Source organism: Canis lupus, chromosome 29, assembly GCF_048164855.1.
Source record: "Canis lupus baileyi chromosome 29, mCanLup2.hap1, whole genome shotgun sequence".
NCBI classification, from domain to species: Eukaryota; Metazoa; Chordata; class Mammalia; order Carnivora; family Canidae; genus Canis; species Canis lupus.
Window position 1 is genome coordinate 24,971,834 of NC_132866.1, and position 23,767 is coordinate 24,995,600.

The 23,767-nt window shown below is 35.4% G+C and overlaps 1 protein-coding gene across 3 annotated transcripts in view; it reads right to left on the reverse strand.

Annotated features, from left to right (window-relative positions):
• Positions 1–23,767, reverse strand: part of SLK (STE20 like kinase) — a 63,255-nt gene that overhangs the window by 21,054 nt on the left and 18,434 nt on the right. For all 3 annotated transcript variants that reach the window (XM_072805429.1, XM_072805428.1, XM_072805430.1), the window contains 10 exons: positions 18,515–18,679; positions 16,769–16,817; positions 16,297–16,446; positions 9,702–9,774; positions 9,335–9,529; positions 8,685–8,766; positions 6,365–6,493; positions 4,651–6,027; positions 2,448–2,578; positions 2,110–2,233 (listed from right to left, as the gene is read on the reverse strand). In XM_072805429.1, coding sequence (XP_072661530.1) covers positions 2,110–2,233; positions 2,448–2,578; positions 4,651–6,027; positions 6,365–6,493; positions 8,685–8,766; positions 9,335–9,529; positions 9,702–9,774; positions 16,297–16,446; positions 16,769–16,817; positions 18,515–18,679 — 2,475 coding nt within the window. The remainder of the gene's footprint in view (positions 1–2,109; positions 2,234–2,447; positions 2,579–4,650; positions 6,028–6,364; positions 6,494–8,684; positions 8,767–9,334; positions 9,530–9,701; positions 9,775–16,296; positions 16,447–16,768; positions 16,818–18,514; positions 18,680–23,767) is intronic.

Genomic DNA, 23,767 nt, shown 5'->3' on the forward strand with positions numbered 1-23,767 from the left:
TCTCTCTGTGACTATCATAAATAAATAAAAATTAAAAAAAAAAAGAGTATGTGACTCTTCATCTTAAAAAAAAAAGAAAAAAAAAAGAAAATGTTTTTTAAAGGATGACCACATGGCAGTGCTTGAATGGTTCAGTCAGTTAAGTGTCTGTCTTCAAGGCTTCCCTCCTCAGTGAGGAGTCTCCTTCTCCTTCTCCCTCTGCCCCTCCCCCAACATGTTCTCTAACTCTCTCTCAAATAAATCTTTAGAAAAAAAAATGAGCATTTCATTTTTTTTAACACAAAATACTTTTCTCTATTATACAAGTAGAATAGTCAAAATTTTTAAACCATCCAGAAGAATATCCAGTTGATATGAAGTACTAAAGTTAGAAAATTTTCAATATTTATCCAATAAATGTTTGATAAACCAAAGGTCTTATCCAAAGTCTATTTTAATAATGTACCATTTACTTGTCATATTTAGATTTACTCTTAAGATTTTTTTTTTAAGATTTTATTTATTTGAGAGAGAGCAAGTGAGCAAGAGCACGAGTGGAGTGGGGGGAGACAGAAGGAGACCAAGAGAAGCAGACTGCCTGCTGAGCAAGGAGCTCAATGTGGAGCTAAATCCCAGGACCCTGAGATCATGACCTGAGCTGAAGTCAGATGCTTAACCCAGGTGTCCCCTCATTAAGATTCTTAAATATTCTGTTTCAATACAACACAAATCTTTTGAAATTATAAATCTGCTCTTTCAATGAAAGATTCCTGCTTATTTAATTACTTGAGTATTATATAATTTGGATATAGGTAGAGTTAAATATTTATCAAGGGTATTTAAAAAAAATAAGTAAAGTGGCAGTGGGAGGCTCGGTTGTTTAATCGTCTCTTGATTTGGGTTTAGGTCACAATCTCAGGGTTGTTAGATCAAGGTTGGCATTGGGCTCCACGCTGGGCATGAGCCTGCTTAAGATTCTCTATCTCTGCCCCTCCCCCCAGGTCAAAAAAAATAAAAGTAAACAGCAAAACATTTTAGAAATATTTTGTGGGAAAAGAGATGTAATTATTATAAGGTTCTTGAATATAGAATGTTGAGTACTATAAAAATACTCAATAAGAATAAAAGTTCATTATTCTCTTAAGAATTCTCAGGTATGATCCAACAAATGTAATCAACAATGCCACACTGTACAGAAAACAATCCTTACTACTTACAATTTATATGAACAAAGAAACATATTCAAAACATGAATATTGTAACATTTGAAATGATCTTTTTTTCTAACCCCCATTAAACTAGATGTTTCAATAAATACTAAAATTTTAGGTCACATTACTGATTCCCTTTCCAACTTTGGCCACAAGGTAAAAACAGAAAGATTCCATGACAATTACCCTTGACTAGTCAGCACCAATTTCTCTATTAGCTTTGAATAGGGATGTGGAAGCTTAACTGTAGGAGGAGCCAGAGAAATAGGTGTGTTTTGAACAAGCCCCAAGTAGTACTCAAGACAGGCTTGAAGACAACTATTCTAGACTGCCTTAAAATCTTAAGTTTCAGGATCCCTGGGTGGCTCAGTGGTTTGGCGCCTGCCTTCGGCCCGGGGCATGATCCTGGGGACCCGGAATCGGGTCCCGCATCGGGCTCCCTGTGTGGAGCCTGCCTCTCTCTCTCTCTCTCTCTCTCTCTCTCGTAAATAAATAAAAAAAATTTTTTTTAAATCTTAAGTTTCCAAATTTAAGAGGTCAAATCATAACACTGAAAAATTATCCAGAAATAGGCACACCTGAGAACTTTATAAAGCATCTGCTAGCTTCATGATTCCAGGTTTTTGTGATAAATTTTAATCAAAGAAAACTGGAAGACACATCACACTGTAAGTCAGTACAGGAAGACTGAGATAGAAGATCCTTTCATTCAAAAGGAAAAAAGGGAAAAAAAAAAACAAAAACAAAACAGGAAAAAAAGCATCTAAAACACCAAAGAGATAAAGGCCAGAAATACTAGCAAGGCCAGAGAAAATCTCGTCATCAAAGAACAAGTTCTAAAACCTGCTAGCGGGTTGTTTTTTTTTTTTAAGCACTAAATTTCAGTATTAACAAAATGGTATAAAATCTAAGACTTTACCATCATTTCTTGCTCAAAGCGCCGGAAAATTTGTTCTCGCTGTTGTTGCAGTTTGCTATTGAGCTGCTGTTGGGCTCTTTGCTCTTCTTTCTGAAGGAATCTTAACTCCCGAAGTTCCTGACGTCTGATAAAATTTAATAGCAATAATTAGAGAAGATAGCAAAAATTACACAACTAAAGCAATGCTTTAAAAAAAAAATTTAACAATATTTTCAAATGGCAAAGTAGTAAGAATAACCCAAAATTAGCCAAGACTTTACCCTTGTTTCTCTATTCTTCATACTTTGCGGAGACTGCAAGGAAGTCCAAACCCAGTTTTAATTATGTTCTCTACTCACCGAAGAAATCTCAACTCTTCAGTTTTGGAATCACTATCTGTAACTATCTTTGATGTCGTTACACTCACTTCTACACCATCAACAACAAATTTGCGTGTTTTCTTCAATGTTTTCTTTTGTCTTCTTGTTTCCTGAGTGAGATTTTATGTTAGTTAGGTTTTGTATGGAAAATACTGGAGACAAAAAACATTTTCTTAACAAAACACAACACAGAACCATGCACCTATAATTTTTACGACACCACATCATAATTAGGCACAAAAAAACAATTCACATAAATTAGTATAACTTTTACATGTTAATCATTTTTCTTCCTCTTTTGACCCTGTAAGTTTTTAGATACCTCTGCTTTTCAGCTTTAGAACCACTGACAAAACACTTAAAAATGAATGTCTGGGGCTCATCTCTTAAAGAATCTAATTCAACAGGTCTGAGGGTGGCTGAGAATTTGCATTCAAGAAAGGCTCCCCAGGTAATTTTTACACACTGACAGGGCTGGGAATTAAAATCTATTTCATCAGCAGCGATAATATCAACAGCCCTCCTCCATCTCAAAAACAGAGATGGACATGTGATTTTAGAATTACTAGAAAGATAACATTTCAGCTGCCTGCTATTGCCTACAATTCTTTATCAAGACCAAACTCCATTCCTCAGCTGATATCCAACTGCTTTTTAAATAGAAATAACGGAAGTATAACATTCTAAAAAATATAGTTTGGCAAAATATAAGTATTGAGAGCAAATAATTAACTTGGTTTTGATATGGGGGAAGGGTCTGAAAGCAAAGGGAGCAAAAGTGGAATGTGATAATACTAAATTAAAATGCATTAGAATTTTAGTCTGCCTCTGGCACTTTCCAAATACCTTTTTGCAACCTTAGTGTTCTACTCTCCAGGCTACCAGTACACTCACACTTCTCTTCCTAAGCCCTGGACCATGGCACCCTATCTAGCCAGGCTTTCCCTGAAATCTAAAGTGGGCTTGCCACCCTGTAAACCTAAACTTAGTATTTCAGTTTCTACTTAAGTATCTACAATTAATATCACCTTAATTCTAAAAAAAGTATTTGGATTTTTTACTAAGTCAGTGAATAAACTTCAAATTATGTGTAATAATTTGGTGCAGACAGGCAGACTCATCAGTCACGCCCTAGAGTCCAGTTCCTGAGGTCAGTTTCCTAAATTGTTCCTGCTTTGCACAGTCTTTTCCTCTGCTATCAACCCAAAGTATCTAAGTAGTCTATGGCTCACCTGTATCAGAATTCCATGGGTTCTTCTATTACAAATATTGATCCTTGTGCCCTACCCCAGACCTCTACATAACGCCCTCTGAAACTCTTTTTTTGAGAAAGAGAGAGAGCATTAGTGGAGGGGAGGGGCAGAGGGAAAAGTTGACTCCCTACTAAACAGGAAGCCAGATGTTCAGCTTGACCCCAGACCCTCAGATCAAGCCTGAGCTGAAGGCAGCCCCCTAACTGACTTGAGTCACCCAGGTGCCCCTGAAACTCTTTTTTAAAATAATTTGTTCATGTTGAGGTATACTTGACCTATAATAAATAGTATGTTAGTTTCAGGTGTACAACGTAATGATTCAATATTTGCATGTATTGCTAAATGATTATCATTTAGTCTAGTTAACATCCCTAATCATATATACCCCTGGTAACTCTTAAGCACACTAAAATTTGAGAATGGCTCTAAGAGCTCCAAGTGTTCTGCATTTTAGTTTTTGATTTTTTTGTTTGTTTTCCCACAATGGTTCTCATGGCAGTCGAGATGACTATCTATGATTGAGGAGGAAACAGTGTATGGGCCACTGGTAAATCAAGGACTGTTTATACTCTAAATGTACTTAAAAAGAGATCATTCTTTCAATTCCTCAACTCTTTCATATATTATGGATGCTTCCTAAAATATATCTAAATATGTGCAATAAGAGAAGCCAATCACACCAAGTAACTTCTACTGTTTACGTCAAGTTGGCAAAATCAGGTATTATAAAAAAATTAAAAGATTATATCCAGAATCTCTCTCCTTGATTCTTTTTAGTTGATTGCCTTTTTAGTTGATTGCCTTAAGAACTTTGTAAGGTTGGCAATACACTGGTTTGGTGCTGTTTTATCTTCAAAATATGTTTCACATAACCTGTAAATTGCCAAAATTATGAAGAAAAACTCAAACTAGGACTCACATATACTTACTTGCAAAGATATTGATCCAGTGTCTTTAGTTTTGCTTAGGAAGCTAGAAATAGATAAATTCAAATCAATGCTGCTATTATCAGCAGTGGAACCAGTGCCTGAATCAGTATCATTTTCCTTTTGACTCTCAGATTCTGGAAGCAGCATGGTTTCAGTTTTTGATAAAGCACCTATTTCTCCTTTATTTTCTGCATCTTCAGAGTTGATATTAATACTAGGTATTGGAACAGGCTGAGGTTCACTGGGCTGAGAAGAGGGAGTCACTTGAAGTTCTGTTTTAATTGGCATTTCACATGGAATTGCTTTTTGCTCTGTATCTATCTGAACAGTGGCTTCAGGAGCATCCTGAGTTTCATTTCCTAAAGCCTTCTGGTCAGTATGAGTTACTATACGTCTGACCTCTATTTCTTCAGTGCTACTGGATTCAATAATTTCCTCACCTTCATTTGTCCCAGACTCCTCACTGGTCTTCACTATGTTCTCTAAATTGTTGATTAATTGTTCCTCATCTTTACCTTCCATGGATTTCTGATCTATCTCATTAGTTTCCACTACATCTTTAATAGGAACTTCCTCAGTACCACCAGCCTCAGGACCCGTTGTGGGCTTACTTACTAATTTCTGATCTACTTCAACCACTTCCTTCCCATCATTACTCTGAGCATCCTTAGCATTGTCTTCAACTGCCTTCTGAGCAACATCTCCTGCCTCATTTGTTCCTATCACATTGCTTGTATTGCTGATCATGTCTTCTAGAGTTTTGTTATCTTTTCCCAATTTCTCTTGAGTGTCTTCCTTTGTAAGTGTATCTTCATCTTCAACAACCTGAATGTCTGCCTCTTTTTCTCCCGTCTCTTGAGAAACTAAATCCATTGTCTGAATAGCAGTATCTTTAATTTCCTCAGATTCCGTAATCTTATTTTCAAATATCCGTTGCTTTTCCTGAACCTTTTCTTCCTCAGGTTTCAGATTCTGTTCAATATCTGTTTCTAAAGTTATCATTATATTACTTTCTTTTCCTTCATTGACTGAATTAACGTCCACTGTTTCTTGGTCTTCTGTGTCAGGTAGATTTTCAAGCCTGGGTCTCTTCTCCTCTCTCCCATTTTCCTCGATCACTGTTGTTCTATCATGAAGTTCAGCCATAGCTTCTAAGTGAGCATCATTAATATGTTCATTAATTCCCTCTGCAGCTTTTTCAGGTTCATCAGTGGTGAGTTTTTCATTAAGATCTTTGCTGTTAAATTTATCTTCAGAAGTATTATGTTCTGTTTTTTCTGAGACAGATTCCAAAATACAAGCATTTTGTGAAAGTTTATCTTCTTCAGAGCTGGCAATACTAAGGTCAGACGAGGCACGCTTACTTGCAGGTATTGGCTAAAAAAGATTTTATACATTTTAGTGTTAAAATACATCTTCGAGATGGTGACCAAAACAATATACATATTTTGTATATAGATAAGTATATGATTTAAGTCATATATAATGATTTAACATCTTAAGTAAAATTTGATGAAATTATAAAAATAACTTAAAGAACTGGCAAATCTTTAAAAAAATTTGACAAAAATGGAGCAAACTGGTTAATCTTCACCCCTAAAATTAAAGGTTTTGAACTGCTACAAATGGATTAATCTTTAGACACAGGTACAATTACACCTCAAAATGTGACTCTAAATATTACCCAAATAATATTTCCTTTCTAAATACTGACCAAAGAATTTTCTGTTTCTTCCTCATCATCTTCCTCTTTGCCATCTTCAACTTCTTCTGTTACTTCAGCCTTTGCCTCTGCAATCAGCTCTCGAATTGGTTTGTTGGAATCAACCGTAACAAAAGGATGCTGTTTGATCATTAAAAAGAACATAATTAACAGCTGAAATGGTTGCTTATAAAATTTCAAACACATAATACACACATCATTATGTGATAAAATATAAACACATGGGTAGCAAAAATATAAACCACTTCAGATAATGTTACATTTGAGCAAGGAAGGAGCAGAAGGGGACTGAGCAGAAATAGGGGCTGCCTACAAGTATGTAACTTTTTTAAGAATTGGAAGGAAATATGTCAAAAATGGTAATATATCTGGGTAATAGGTACATGTACTTTTCTGCTATGTTCGAAATTTCATAATCTAAAATAAATTTTAAAGCAAATTTCAAATTGATACATTTTTGGTTCTTAAGAAGTAACAACAATATATATATATAAATCCTGGATAAAACCTCAATAAAAGAATTACAAAAAGCTTTGGAATTCTGTTTAAAGTGTCTGAAAATAAGAGTGCCTGGGTGGCTCAGTAGGTTAAGCATCTGCCTCTTGCTCAAGTAATGATTCGGTGTCCTGGGATTAAGCCCTGCATCTGACTTCCTGCTCAGTGAGGAGCCTGCTTTTTCCCACTCCTTCTGCCCTCCCCCCTGCTTGTGCACATGAGTGCACTCACTCTCTCTCATAAATAAAATCTTTTTTTTTTTTTTAAGATTTATTTATTTATGATAGACACTGAGAGAGAGAGAGAGGCAGAGACACAGGAGGAGGGAGAAGCAGGCTCCATGCCGGGAGCCCGACGGGGGACTCGATCCTGGGACTCCAGGATTGCGCCCTGGGCCAAAGGCAGGCGCTAAACCGCTGAGCCACCCAGGGATCCCCTCACAAATAAAATCTTAAAAAAAGTGGTCTGCAAATACCTGCTTTTTTGACATGGTTCTAATATTCTTTATTTTATTTTTTATTTATTTTTATTTTATTTATTTTATTATTTTCATGAGAGACAGGCAGAGATACAGGCAGAGGGAGAAGCAGGCTCCTCACAGGGAGCCCAATGCAGGACTTGATCCCCAGACCAGATATCATACCCTGAGCCGAAAGCATACGTTCAACTGTTGAGCCACCCAACCGTCCCTGGTTCTCACATCTTAAGAGTAAGAAGACATTTTATTCATCTTTGGACACTCAGCAGCACTTAATAGTTCCTGTCACAGACTTAGGCCTTCCAAAGTGGGGATGATGAAAGAATATGAGAAAGTGCATTTTAGGGATGCATCTGTTGCACAGAGATAAACAGATCAACTTAAAATACTATAATGCAAGAGTTACACAGTAACTCAATCTAACAGTAACTGCCTCAAGGTTTGTCATTCTGTTTGTCCACTTGTAATACTATTTAATAAATGTCTTTTTTAAAAAAAGATTGTATTCATTTATTCATGAGAGACACAAAGAGAGAGGCAGAGAAACAGGCAGAGGGAGAAGCAAGTCCCGCTGGGAGCCTGATGCAGGACTTGATCCCAGGACCCTGGGATCACACCCTGAGCTGAAGGCAGATGCTCAAGTACTGAGCCACCCAGGCATCCCTATTTAACAAATTTCTATTTCAGTTATTACAAATGGGTCCCGCTATAAAACAAAACTATCCAATCACTTTAAAAGCATTTTTTAATAGATTTTATTTATTTACTTGAGAGAGAGAGCAAGAGCAGGAGTAGGAGGGAGGGACAGAGGGAGAAGGAGAAGCAGACTCCCCACTGATCAGGGAGCCCAATATAGTGCTGGATCCCAGGACCCTGAGATCATGACCTAGCTGAAGGCAGACACTTAACTGACTGAGCCACCCATATGCCCCTAACACCATTTTTTTTTTAAAAGTCAGCAGTATTTACTGAATATTTACCCTCACCGTAAGAGATTTAAAAAAAATTACTCATGACCCCTGCTCCCAAGGGGCTTGCTTTCTAGTAACTGGAGAGACAAACTAAAAGTAACTAACAAAGTAGAAATAACTAACAGAATTAAAAAGAACACAATTAAATGGAATCAAAAAAGCACAAGTGGGTGACTTATAAGCTAAATGCCTTTTAGTAATGGAAGCACACATGTTTGTAAAGCAAATGTTTACTACTACAATGTATTCTAAGTTTCCACAGGGAAACTCGAGTGAAAAGACAATACACTGAATGATCTGAAACTGTACTCTTCTTAATTAAAACAATTGCCTGTAGTTTGCTGTGGTTATATTACTCTTCTCTTACCTGCAGTAGCTGAGATGTAGTCCACCTGGAATCCACATTCTTTTCCAAGCATTTCTTTAGAAAGTCCTTAAAATTTGGAGACCTTCAAAATAAAATTTTAACAATGATAGTCTGTTTTACTTTCTTGTTATTAAAATCAAACAAAACTCTGATAAGATTGAGTTTTATTATGTATGTAATACTATTCAACATAAGAAAATTAGTTAATGAGAATGCTAAGATTTCATAATAATATTAAGAGGAATATTAAGATATCATCTGTAAAAAGAAAACCAAATACATATGTATATAGTCATAGTTTTAGACGCGATATAGTCATACATTCACAAGTATGCCAAAAATCATAGAAACTGTTCTATTAAATTCCACAAATATAAATCAACCACATATACACCTCACTTTCTTGTAGTACAGAAAATACTGTATTATATACAGTTGTTTCATGTAGAACTCAAATCAGTGATATTTTCAAATTTATGGAAAAAGTCAGTTATAAAAATTTGGATGGTGCTTAAGTCTTTAAAAAAAAAAAAAGTACCAAAAATCAGTTTTCTACCCATTCAGTCTTTGTAGCACATAACTAAATTTAAATATCCTTGAAAAGCTGGAAGAATAAAACATCAAGTTCTGTTTTGTTGAGAATAATTTACCATTTTGATGGCTGTGCTAATGTAGGGGGCTCTGATTTTGCTATTTTTAGCAGCACTCGCATTGGATTTAATTCATGATGAGGAGGTTCTATCTCAGCCATTTCTATTAAAGTGATACCCAGGGACCAAACATCAGCTTTGTAGTCATACGGTCTGTCCTTAGATGTTTCACACATGACTACTTCAGGAGCCATCCTATGAAGACAGAGAATTTAAAGTTAAGATGTTTAACATAAGAATAACAACTGCAAGCCACATAAAAGATAGACAGTATAATCAATTATGAGGACAAAATTAATGAGTGATAAAAGGTGATTAAGAGCTTCTGATACACTAATACTGCAAATACAGAAAATTGAATACATACCAATATGGTGTGCCAATAAAGGAATCTCTTCTTTGAATTGTCCTTGTGTTTTTAGCTGACACTCCAAAATCCGCTTGAAATAAACAATACAAGTTTGTATTAACTTTTGTTAATACAAAAGTATTAACAGTTTTTTCTTATTAACAGTTTTTTTTTTAGCAAAGTTCACTGTACTTAATATAGGGAAAAGCATTTCAAGTCTTTAACAAGGCTACTCTTATTAAAGGGTAATAAGCAAAAGAGAAAGAGTAACTTCTCTACCATCCTAATTTTGACCACACTCTTTCTACCACAACCCCCCTCCAAAAAAAAACCACCAAAGAAAATACCCTATTAATAAACTTAATACCACCATCTTTATACATCTTCAAACCATGAATTGTTCAGAATTGATTTAAAAAAATAGTAACTTTTAAACAGACCAGTCTACCCACTTCAAAACAAATGCTAACTAGTGGTGCATGCTATAATTAATCGTTATAATTACACTGTTAGACGTAATTAAATTGTTAGATATAAACATTTTTTCTATAGGTGAAAAGCAGAAATTACAAAGTAGCCTCTATGACATGTCTTGCTGATTTCTTCATAAAATTATATTACAAAGAAAAAAATAAAAAACTATGCTTTCTGATTTAAATTATAGAGAACAGAAACATTACACCTTTGCCAGTTGTTAATCCTACCTTTTCAGTCTAGAGAACAATTAATAGCAACATAAATTTGCTCTTGCTGCATAATTACCTCATATCGTTTATATATACATGAAGTTTATATATATACTTTTAAAGTTTCATATTTGAACATGTCATAATTCTAAAAATGAATTAAATAATAAAAATCCAATATTTGGTGCTCATGCCCCAAGAAGTGCCATAGAATATATGCTCAAGAGGGACGCTTGGGTGGCTCAGCAGTTGAGCGTCTGCTTTGGCTCAGAGCATAATCCCAGAGTCCCAGGATCAAGTCCCCCAACAGGCTCTCTGCATGGAACCTGCTTCTCCTCCCTCTTTCTATGTCTCTGCCTCTCTCTGTCTCTCATGAATAAATACATTCCTTAAAAAAATTAAAAAAAAGAATATATACTCAATAAATGGTAGCTACTATTAGTAGCCATATCTCTAATTTTAATCTTTGTGCTATTTTGTTGTTAGAACTCTTAGAAATCTTGCCTGTATTCTAATTATTTTTGTCTATTATATGGTGGCGTTTTTTTGGACCATGTAATTCTCCCACTTAAGAGACAGTGATAACTGCCCATTGCCTATGGAGTGAAGTTCAAGCTTCCTAATGTGGTATATACAAAGTCCTTTATTACATTAGGTATTTCATTAATGTTTTATAGTGAAATTAATAAATGAGTAAGCAAATAAAACATATTAAACTTGGGAGGTTATATCTGCAGAAGATGCAACATAAATAGATTTCTTCAGGACTCTTCACCATTATTCCCCTCTACCTACCACCTCCTCAACTTAGAAGCTTCTCATGTTTTTGGAGGAAGGACTTGAGATTACAATATGAAATTCCTGCCAGAGATTCTGTACTCTGGTAAAATCAGCTCAGTACTTATTCTAGTGTTTTCCTAGAGCTTATTAATGCTCTTTTAACTTTCTCCCCTCAGAATATGATTGGGGAAGAAGGTCCAGGAACAAGCCTAAACCACTGCCTTGTCAACATTCATACCTCTCTAAGCACCCTTATGAACAAGAGGTAAACTAAAGATGGATAAAAAGGTACCTTAATTTCTGTGCAAAGGGGAAAATTAAGATTGCTATGTGCTTTTTGTTCCACTTATAAAAATGCAGCATTTATATGTTAGTCTGTTAAAATAGCATTTTACACACTTATTTCCATTTGCAACCATGTGACCTGATAAAATTCTCAAAAAAGTTTGGTGTATTAAATAGTTCTTGTGGATAGTATGATTCTTTACATCTGTGTACATGTACCAGGTATCACAGAAACAGAAGGTTCCCAAGTATTGACAAATTAATAAAGCAAAAATTACAACTGTTTTAAATGTCAACCAATTCAAGATGGGTTTTGGCATTCCTAAATCTTCAATAATTTACTTGTTTTTAAAGGTATGCATTATTTTACACAAAAGTATGTTTCTGTATCTAAGATTCTAAATACATTTACAGAAAAATGTGTACCAAAATGGATAATGCACTAATGAACTATTTTTAAATGAGCTACTAGAGTTTAAAAATGACATAAAACAAAAAGAGTAATAAATACCCAGAATTAAAAACCTCAATTATGAGGTGACAGAAGTCAAGAAAAATCAGAAAATATCATTTTATTTATTTTTTTAGAAAATGTCATTTTAGAAACAAAGACTAAAGTAAGAAAAATACAAGAGCAAATAAGCACAACAAATTCACACCCATTACCACCTCACATTCATTAGGATGGCTACCATCAAAAATATAGAAAATAACAAATGTTGACAAGGATGTGGAGAAACTGGAACCCCTGTGCTTTGCTGATGGGAATGTAAAACAGTACAGCTACTGTGGAAAATGGCAGTTCCTCAAAAAATTAAATATGGAATTACCACATGATTCAGTAATTCCATTTCTAGAATACCTAGAAGAATTGAAAGCAGGGAATCAAACAGGTATTTGTATACCCATGTACATAGCAGCATTATTCACAAGAGCCAAAAAGTAGAAGGCAAAGTGTCTGTCAATGGATGAACGGATAAATAAAATGTGGTACATTTAAGTAACTGAACATTGCTAAGCCTTTAAAAGGAAAGTGACATGCTACAACATGGTTGAACCTTGAAGACATTATGCTAAGTAAAATAAGCCAGTAACAAAAAGACAAATATTGGATGATCCCACTTACATGAGGTACCTAGAATAGTCAAATTCATAGAGACAGAAAGCAGAACGGTGGTTGCCAGGAGCTGGGGGGGGAGGGAGGAGGAAGTGGGAGTTAGTGCTTAACGGGTTCAGAGTATCAACTGGGGAAGATGCAAAAAAGTTCAAGAGATGGATAGTGGTGATGGTTGCACAATGTGAATATACTTAATGCTACAGAACCATACACGAAGAAATGGTTAAAACAGTAAATCTTTTAGGTATATTCACAATTTTTTAAAAATGAAGAAACATAAAAAGAATTTGGGAGAGAGTTCTTAAATACTGATGACAGGAAAAGCCAACAAAATTTTTTAAAGTCCCTAAAAAAAGATAGCCAAATGCAAAGAAACAGAACAAATCAAACTCATAATTCCAAAAAACCTTCCTGGAAAAAAAAAAAAGCTTGAATATTATAAGAACATATTAGAGAAATGTCTAGTCAAATTATTGGTCTTCAAAGAAAAAATTATTTGGCATATAGGCAAAAAGAGCACATAACTTGAAAGAGAAAGAAAATCAGATTATCATCAGACTTTTCAACACTTTTTTTTTTTTTTTAATTTATGATAGTCACACAGAGAGAGAGAGAGAGAGAGAGAGAGAGAGAGGCAGAGACATAGGCAGAGGAAGAAGCAGGCTCCATGCACCCACCGGGAGCCCGATGTGGGATTCGATCCCGGGTCTCCAGGATCGTGCCCTGGGCCAAAGGCAGGCGCTAAACCGCTGCGCCACCCAGGGATCCCTCAACAACACTTTATAACAGAAGAAAACAGAGTACCATATTTCAGATACTAAAGGAAAGAAATGTAAGCCAAGTATTTTCTACCCAGCAAAACTGACCTTCAAAGTATAGACATGGGTAGAACTGTTCTCATTATACAAGAACTCAGAGAGCCCCACCAGAGTTATCTACCAGAGAAACTTCAGATAACCAACATGACCAAAGAGAGAACAACATAAGGACTGATGGTGAGCATTAAATATAGAAAAGAGGACTAAAATGAGTAATCATGAGATATTATAAATCTATCATCAAAGTCCTGAGAACCAGGACTCTCAGGATAGAAGGAGATACACATATAATATAGAAGAGTTAGGTTAAAACAAAACAAATTTATCTTGAATTTGATTAGTAAATATGTAGAAACTCATAAGAGCCTACCTCTGCCCTCTGGAAAGGCCTAGAATGATGACCAATCCAGAAACTGTTAATCACTTCTAACATTCAGATATAGTCTTGAAATACCATATCCTACTAAAAGAAACCAGAGCTTCTCAAAGAAATGGTTAATTACAAGTTGGAGGCAGGAAATATATAAAATAAGCCTGAAATTTTTCTTTTTTTTTTGTTTTGTTTTTAAGCCTGAAATTTTTCAACCTAACACATAGTAACAAGGAAGCTATCAAAAGCTACTAAAGTCATATCAAAAGGATTAACATACCAACTTAAACAGGCTCCCAATGACCAAAGATGGTACAATGTGAGCTTTAATAAGGATAAAAATTGGAATAGATTTGAAACCCCTAAAATTGGGATCCCTGGGTGGCACAGCGGTTTGGCGCCTGCCTTTGGCTCAGGGCGCGATCCTAGAGACCTGGGATCGAATCCCACGTCAGGCTCCTGGTGCATGGAGCCTGCTTCTCCCTCTGCCTATGTCTCTGCCTCTCTCTCTCTCTCTCTGTGTGTGACTATCATAAAAAAAATAAATAATAAAATAAATAAAATAAAATAAAATAAAATAAAATAAACCCCTAAAATTAAATTCATGAAATAATGATATTTTTTTAATATTTATTTTTATTTATTTATGATAGACATAGAGAGAGAGAGAGAGAGAGGCAGAGACACAGGCAGAGGGAGAAGCAGGCTCCATGCCTGGAGCTCGAAGCGGGACTCGATCCCAGGACTCCAGGATCACGCCCTGGGCCAAAGGCAGGTGCTGAACCACTGAGCCACCCAGGGATCCCCATTTTTTTTAAGGTTTTATTTATTTATTCATGATAGACGGGGGGGGGATTACTACACATTGTAATATCTAATATTTTTTTTGCCCCCAAAAAATCAATTTTGGTCCCCCTGAATATACATGCCATAAATAAAATGTAAAGAAAAGAAAGAATAGAGGGGGTGAGGATCCTATAAATTAAGAGACTTAGAAGAAAAATCAGTTTTTAAATATGGGCAAATCTAAAATCTAATGTCAAGAGATGAACACTGGGTAATAAAGGATGAAGAAATGCAAGGAAAAAAAACAACCCAAGGAAGCGATTACTATAAAGGTCAGAATAAAGGCTACCTGTGGAGAAGAGAGGGACATTGATTAAGATGGGATATATGGAAGAGCCTCTAGTTCTATTTCTTGACCTGGGTGGTAGTTACAAAGCTACCACCACACAATTTTATGTAAAGTTACACAGCCACAAAATTACTAAACTACACAATTACTCGTGTGGTTTTATCTGTGTTCATTTTGCAATAAAAAGGTTAAAATTTAATATATCAAATTATATCTGTTTAGATGTCATGAAAAAAGTGAAATGACTATGATCAATGGTATCAAGATGACTTTTAAATATATTTTGTCATTTGCATCTTCCAAATTACACAAATTTAGACCTGGTCACCAGATATTTTTTTTAATTCTTTTTTTTTTTAATTTTTATTTATTTATGATAGTCACACAGAGAGAGAGAGAGAGAGGCAGAGACACAGGCAGAGGGAGAAGCAGGCTTCATGCACTGGGAGCCCGACGTGGGATTCGATCCTGGGTCTCCAGGATTGCACCCTGGGCCAAAGGCAGGTGCTAAACTGTTGCGCCACCCAGGGATCCCTTTTTAATTCTTAAGGATACTTAAAACGGACTGTATCTTCCACTTGTATGTGTACATAGGAAATTAATCACTTTTCCATCTAAAATCTACATCTATTTTCTTCTTATGAAGTTATCACTTATTTTCTCAGTACAAAACAAAATTAAAAATTCTAGTCCTTGATATTTACTTTAGGCATCCTTTTCAGGTCTACTTTGTTAGTTTACCCAAGATACCACATTTATAAAATGGACTATAAAACTAAACTTGGGAAAAGAAATCCACTAGACATGAGTTTTGGAAATGAAAATAAAACTAAGCAGTTTTATCACATATTCTAAATGTACTACATTAACAAGTATTAAGTCTACATACAAAAATTTCAAGGTAAAAAGAATTAACCAGTTTTTTTAAAGCTTGTCTTTTTGAAAATGAAATCCTTCCTTTCTTACTTTCTTTTTAAAATGTCTTTATAGGGATCCCTGGGTGGTGCAGTGGTTTAGCGCCTGTCTTTGGCCCAGGGCACGATCCTGGAAACCTGGGATCGAATCCCACGTCGGGCTCCCGGTGCATGGAGCCTGCTTCTCCCTCTGCCTATGTCTCTGCCTCTCTCTCTCTCTCTCTCTCTCTCTGTGACTGTCATAAATAAATAAAAATTAAAAAATAAAAAAAAAAGAACCGAGCTGGTTTTCACCTTTAAAAAAAATAAATAAATAAAATAAAATGTCTTTATATTAGTTGCCTATACTTAGGAATTCTGGGACTTAATGAATTATTTATCTAAGTAAGTATTTAACAAAATTAAGATGGAGTAATTCTCCATGCTTTACACATTTGAGTCCTAACACAGCAATATTAAGGAAAATCTCAGCACAATTTCAAAAGTTTATTTAAGGGAAGAAACTTACCCAACTTAATATCTCCATCTAAGGTAAAAAGAATGTTGCCAGCCTTTAGATCTCTGTGGATGATTTTATTATCATGCAAGTAGTTCAAGGCCTCTAGAGTCTGTTTACAAACTACTTGTATTTGGGACTCAGTTAATGGTCTCTCAAGTTCTATAAGGAAAGAGTAAATAAATCTTCATTGTTATACAGTGAAAACCCATCAGCAAGATGTATATTTTTATCATCATTATCAAATATCAATTAGTGAATTATTTTAGAACTAAATATCTACAAAGATTACTTTCCTCATATTTTACATTCAACGTTTCATTTTAGAATTTTGTTACAATTTTCTAAGAATATAGAATGTAATTAAGCTGATTTCTTAATTTATTGAGCTTTACTTAATAAGATATACATATGTATAAATGTTTAAAATACTTTGATTGATAATAATTTAAGATAAAAACATAAAGAACAAAAAAATGTTTACCAAGCATCACAGCATCTACTGCTCCACCTGCACAAAATTCAATGAGGATCTGCGAGGAAACAAAAAAAACATGTGTCTAACATGACATTGGGTTTGTTTTTTTCTTCAATTTGGAAAAAAAGATAAAGGAATAACTAGGTTATAGAAACAATATTATGCTGACCATAAAGATTCTCTTTGTCAAAAGAGCTAAGAGTCTTAATGATACACATTTGGAGAAAGCACAAAAAAACACATTGTAGACATATGGGCATTTTTTAATCACCATTTTTAGTGTACCTGCTTCTCTAAAATTACTAGATACACAATTTTTACTGAGAACAGTATTATATATCCATTTCACCATCACCAAATGATTTTATTACACTCATTTTTAATGTAGCTACTATGATTTAAGTGATCCAATCTATTTTTCAACTTTACTACTAGGAATAAATCCCAAAAATACTTAAGAGACTTCTTTTAGTTAAAACACACATATATTCAAAAGCTTCAAATCCTAGGTCAATTATCACATCTTGATGGATGCCTTCCTGGATCTCCCTGGTACACACCACCATGTACCTTTCCTTTTTACCCCATCATAGATGTAATTTTATACATATAATTCCTTGAAGTATTAATTATAGATAATTAAAAGCTACATCTCCCACTAGCTTGTCCCTCACAGATGTCCAACTTTTTATTTTGCAACAATCTCAAGTAAAGATCTTTACTGTCTAGGAGTTCACTTTCATTATAATCTTTGGGAACATTCTCCTAGAGCCCTAAACTATATTAGAGGACACCACACTTGTAACTACAGATAATTTTTTAAAATTATTTGTCTTGTCAAACTGTATAGCTTCCTGCTTTAACCTCTTTGTATAACACTCTTATTTTTTACAGAGGCCTGCCAATTACAAATTGTTTTCAAATTCATTTTATCATTTGAAAAATAATTTGGAAGGTAGATCACTCATCTTATAGATAGATGAGTAAACAGACTTAAAGGTTAACTGACTTATTTAAGCTTCTACCTACCAGCACCAGGATCAAAAAATACAGAGCTTTCGATTTCCAATCAGGAATTACTTCTACTACCTACTCTTCTCTCCTAACATTTCCCTCGTAACACTTTCCCTCAAGGAGAAAATTCTCATTTCAGAAAGGCCTCATGATTAAATTAGTACAGAGCAAATGACTGACCAGTTATTATAATAAATATGATTTTATTTCTATGTGTATTTGTGCCTAATATTTTCTAAAAATAAACAGAATTTATACATTTGGCCTTAGCTACTACATCATGCACCAAAGGTGAGTCTGATAAAATAGAAGATATTTAAAATTTCTAGTAAACATTCTATAATTACATGATTTACAAAAAGTTTAGGGTAAGAAATTATAAACAATTTCTAAGAAAACAAAAGAGATTTCCAAAAAAATTTTAAATAAATGCTAAATTTAAATTACAAACATGAAAGACCATTTAATTTCATAGTTTAGGAAATTCAATATTTTTATCTAAGTTTTTCCATTTGGGTCCAACGTCAATAATAAAATACTGTACAATTTGAAATATATATCTGAACATCTGCTGAAACTAAGGATAACTACATTGGTAATGAACCTCTTATCAGATCAAATCCCATTCAAGTAACATAAGTAATTAAATAGAAGAGGTAATAGGGCTTTCACAACTTATAAACCTCTGTTGGACAATTAATTCATTTTAACTCTTATAGATCAATAGAAAATAGTTACCCAAAGATTGTTCTCATAATAGAAGGCATCCAGAAGTTTGACTATATTTGGGTGATCACAAGATGCTAATATATCAATCTCAACCATGTAATCTTCAAGTTCTTCTTCAGATTTCGTGTCAATCACCTTTGCAGCAGCTAAAACATTGGTCTCTTTATTCTGGGCCTAAAAATGAAAGCATCACAAGTGTCACATTACAATGCGTACTTGATTTTTTTAATTTTATTTTCTATTTTTAATTTTATTTATTTTTAAAGATTTTATTTATTTATTAATGAAGACAAAGAGAGAAAGGCAGAGACACAGGTAGAGGGAGAAGCAGACTCCCTGTGGAGCCTGCCGCAGGACTCAATCGCAGGGCCCTGGGATTATGACCTGAGCCAAAGACAGACACTCAACCACTGAGCCACCCAGGTGCTCCTATTTTCTATTTTTTAAAATAAACTTCAGGGATCCCTGGGTGGCGCAGCGGTTTGGCGCCTGCCTTTGGCCCAGGGCGCGATTCTGGAGACCCGGGATCGAATCCCACGTCGGGCTCCCAGGGCATGGAGCCTGCTTCTCCCTCTGCCTATGTCTCTGCCTCTCTCTCTCTCTGTAACTATCATAAATAAATAAATAAATAAATAAATAAATAAATAAATAAATAAATAAAAATAAATTAAAATAAACTTCATTTTTTTAGACTAGTTTTAGGTTCACAACAAAGTTGAGCAGAAAGTACAGTGTTCTCCCATAGTCCCAGTCCCTACACAAGCACAGCCTTTCCCACCATCAACATTCTGCAGAGTAGTAGTACATTTGTTAAAACTATTGAACCTACAATGACACATCATCCCAAAGGACTACAGTCTTCATTACGGTTCACTCTTGGAGTTTACTCTATGGGTTTTCACAAATGTATGACATTATCTACCATTATATCATACAGAATAGTTTCACTGCCCTAAATATTCTCTATGTTTAGCCTATTCATCCCTCCTTTTTTCCTAACCTTTAGCAACCACTGATCTTGTTAACTGTAGCCATAATTCAGCTTTTCAAGAATGTCACATAATTGGAATCAGAGTATGCAGCCTTTCCAGATTGGCTATGTTCACTTAGTAACATGCATTTAAGCTTCCTCCTTGTCTTATCACAGTTTGATAGTTCATTTCTTTTTAGGAGTGAATACTCCATTACATATAGATGTGCTAAGTTTATCTATTCATCTAATGAAGGCATCATGGTTATTTCCAAGTTTTAGCAATTATGAATAAAGCTGCTATACCACGTGCAGGTTTTTGTGTGGATGTAAGTTTTCAACTTTTCTGGGTAAACACCCAGGAACACAATTCCTAGATCATACGGTAAGAGTATGTTTAGTTTTGTAACAAACTAAAACTGTCTTCCAAACTGGCTGTCCCATTTTGCATTCCCACCAGCAATGAATGAAATGAATTCACCCAGGGGCCCTATTAATTAGGTTTTTTAAAGACATTCACATCCTCACCTGCAACTGGTGTTGTCACTATGAATTTTTTGTCATTTTAATAGGTGTATAGTGGTATCTCCCTTTTTAATTTGCAATTTTCAAATAGCATATGATGTCAAGCATCTTTTCATATGCTTACTGGCCACGTGTATGTATATCTTCTCTGGTGAAGTGTCTGTTTAGATATTTGGCTCATTTTTTAATGAAACTGATTTTCCAACTGCTGAGTTTTACGAGTTCTTCATGTATTTTGAGTAACAGTCCTTTATCAGATATGTTTTAGCAAATATTTTCTCCCAGTCAGTGGCTTCTCTTCTCATTCTTTTGACATACTTGTTTTTAAAAGATAGCCTAAACATATATATTAACTAATGCTACACACTGTGCTAAGAGCTTTATATGCACATAGAACAGTATTTCAAATTGCAGGCTCTACTGGGTCAGACTGTTCAGGTTCAAATTCTGGTTCTACCAGTGTGGTACTGGCACTAAAACAGACACATAAATCAATGGAACAGAATAGAGAATCCAGAAGTGGACCCTGAACTTTATGGTCAACTAATATTCGACAAAGGAGGAAAGATTGTCCACTGGAAAAAAAAGAGAGTCTCTTCAATAAATGGTGCTGGGAAAATTGGACATCTACATGCAGAAGAATGAAACTGGACCGTTATCTTACACCATACACAAAGAAACTCAAAATGGATGAAAGATCTAAATGTGAGACAAGATTCCATCAAAATCATAGAGGAGAACACAGACAACACCCTTTTTGAACTTGGCCACAGTAACTTCCTGCAAGATACATCCATGAAGGCAAGAGAAACAAAAGCAAAAATGAACTACTGGGACTTCATCAAGATAAGAAGCTTTTGCACAGCAAAGGATACAGTCAACAAAACTAAAAGACAACCTACAGAATGGGAGAAGATATTTGCAAATGACATGTCAGATAAAGGGCTAGTTTCCAAGATCTATAAAGAACTTATTAAGCTCAACACCAAAGAAACAAACAATCCAATCATGAAATGGGCAAAAGACATGAACAGAAATCTCACAGAGGAAGACATAGACATGGCCAACATGCATATGAGAAAATGCTCTGCATCACTTGCCATCAGGGAAATACAAATCAAAACCACAATGAGATACCACCTCACACCAGTGAGAATGGGGCAAATTAACAAGGCAGGAAACAACAGATGTTGGAGAGGATGCGGAGAAAAGGGAACCCTCTTACACTGTTGGTGGGAATGTGAACTGGTGCAGCCACTCTGGAAAACTGTGTGGAGGTTCCTCAAACAGTTAAAAATATACCTGCCCTACGACCCAGCAATTGCACTGTTGGGGATTTACCCCAAAGATACAGATGCAGTGAAATGCTGGGCCACCTGCACCCTGATGTTTACAGCAGCTATGTCCACAATAGCCAAACTGTGGAAGGAGCCTCCGTGTCCATCGAAAGATGAATGGATAAAGATGTGGTTTATGTATACAATGGAATATTACTCAGCCATTAGAAAAGACAAATACCCACCATTTGCTTTGACGTGGATGGAACTGGAGGGTATTATGCTGAGTGAAATAAGTCAATCGGAGAAGGACAAACATTATATGGTCTCATTCATTTGGGGAATATAAAAAATAGTGAAAAGGAATAAAGGGGAAAGGAGAAAAAAATGAGTGGGAAATATCAGAAAGGGAGACAGAATGTGAGAGACTCCTAACTCTGGGAAACAAACAAGGGGTGGTGGAAAGGGAGGTGGGCAGGGGGTGGGGGTGACTGGGTGACGGGCACTGAGGGGGGCACTTGATGGGAAGAGCGCTGGGTGTTATGCTATATGTTGGCAAATTGAACTCCAATAAAAATTAAAAAAAAGAAAGCCAAAAAAAAAAAAAATTCTGGTTCTACTACTTATTAACTGTGTTGCCTAAAACTAAAAATCTTTTAGTTTCCTCATCACTAAAATATATTAACATCTCACAAGTTTGTAAGAATTAAGATAATAAATATTAGCCAAGTTAAAAAAATACATATAAATATTTAATAAAATGCTTGCCATAGACAATAAGATTCAGTAATGTTAGGTATAATTATTTAATCCTCACAACAGCTGTATATTATTATCCTTAAAAGAGGATATACAAATTTAGAGAGGTTAAAAAGCTTCCCCAAGGTCATGTAGTAAGAGACAGAATAAGGAATCAAACCCAGGTTTGTTTCCAAAGCTCTTTCTTTTTTTTTTTTTTTTTTTAAGATTTATTTATTTCTTTATTCATGAGAGACAGAGAGAGAGACAAAGACTAGGCAGAGGGAGAAGCAGGCTCCCTACTGGGAGCCTGATCCTGAACTTAATCCCAGGACTCTAGGATCACCACCTGAGCCAAAGGCAGACACTCAGCCACTGAGCCACCTAGGTGCACCTCCAAAGCCCTTTATCTGAATCATTACCCTTCCAGTTTTCCCATACTTCTATCAGTTATTTTTCTTTGCACTTAGTACTTTAACTTTTCATTCTCTTTCTTTGGTTGAATAACTTCTCACTTCCATTTATTACAAATGAAAGACTTCCAAATACACTGTTAAGAGTCAAGACCATTTGTTAAAAAGTTAAGAATCAGATCTTAAAATACTAATTAGGTCCTTTTTAAGATTTTATTTATTTATTTGACAAAGGGCATAAGGTGGGGAGGCAGGACTGGGTGCAAGAGACAGAGAAGCAGACTCTTTGCAGAGCAGGGAGCCTGATGTGGGGCTTGATCCCAACCTGAGCTGAAAGAAGATGCTTAACCAACTGATTCACCCAGGGGCCCCATTAATTAGGTTTTTTAAAGACATTTCAATATTTCAATATCATACATTATCATCACTTCAGCAAAACTGCACTAATACCTTTAAAAAAAGAAAAAATACCAAACTTTTAAAAGCTAGTAATAAAAGTTCCAATAAACTAATTAATGTCCAAATCCCACTTTTAAGAATTTATCATGAGGAGCTTCTGGGTGGTGTAGTCAGTTAAATCTCCAACTCTTGGTTTTGGCTCAGGTCGTGATCTCAGGGTTGTGAGGTTTAAGCCCTGCATTGCCTCCATGCACAGTGCAGAGTCTGCTTGAGATTTTCCCTCTCCCTCTGCCTCTCCCCCTGCTCGTGTGCTCTCTCTCTATAAAATAAAAATTATATATTTTTTAAAATTTTTATTTATTTATGATAGTCACACAGAGAGAGAGAGAAAGGCAGAGACGCAGGCAGAGGGAGAAGCAGGCTCCATGCACCGGGAGCCCAACGTGGGATTCGATCCCGGGTCTCCAGGATCGCGCCCTGGGCCAAAGGCAGGCGCTAAACCACTGCGCCACCCAGGGATCCCTAAAAAAATATTTTTAAAAAAGAATTTATCATGATATAATTCTACAAAATAAAAAACATGGATACCCAGAAATATTCATCAAAGCACTATTTATAATAAGGAAAACTGAATGAACCTAAATGTCCATTAACAAGAATCTGCTTAAATAATTCAGCACAGTTCTACAATGGAAAATTATGCAGCCATTAAAATCAATAACTAATCAGTTAATATTTAAGATGGAACAGTGGCAGGACACCTGGGTGGCTCAGCAGTTGAGCGTGTCTGCCTTTGGCTCAGGGCGTGATCTCGGAGTCCCAGGATTGAGTCCCACATCCGGCTTTCTGCATGGAGCCTGCTTCTCCCTCTGCCTGTGTCTCTGCCTCTCTCTCTCTCAGTGTCTCTCATGAATAAATAAATAAATAATTTAAAAAAAAA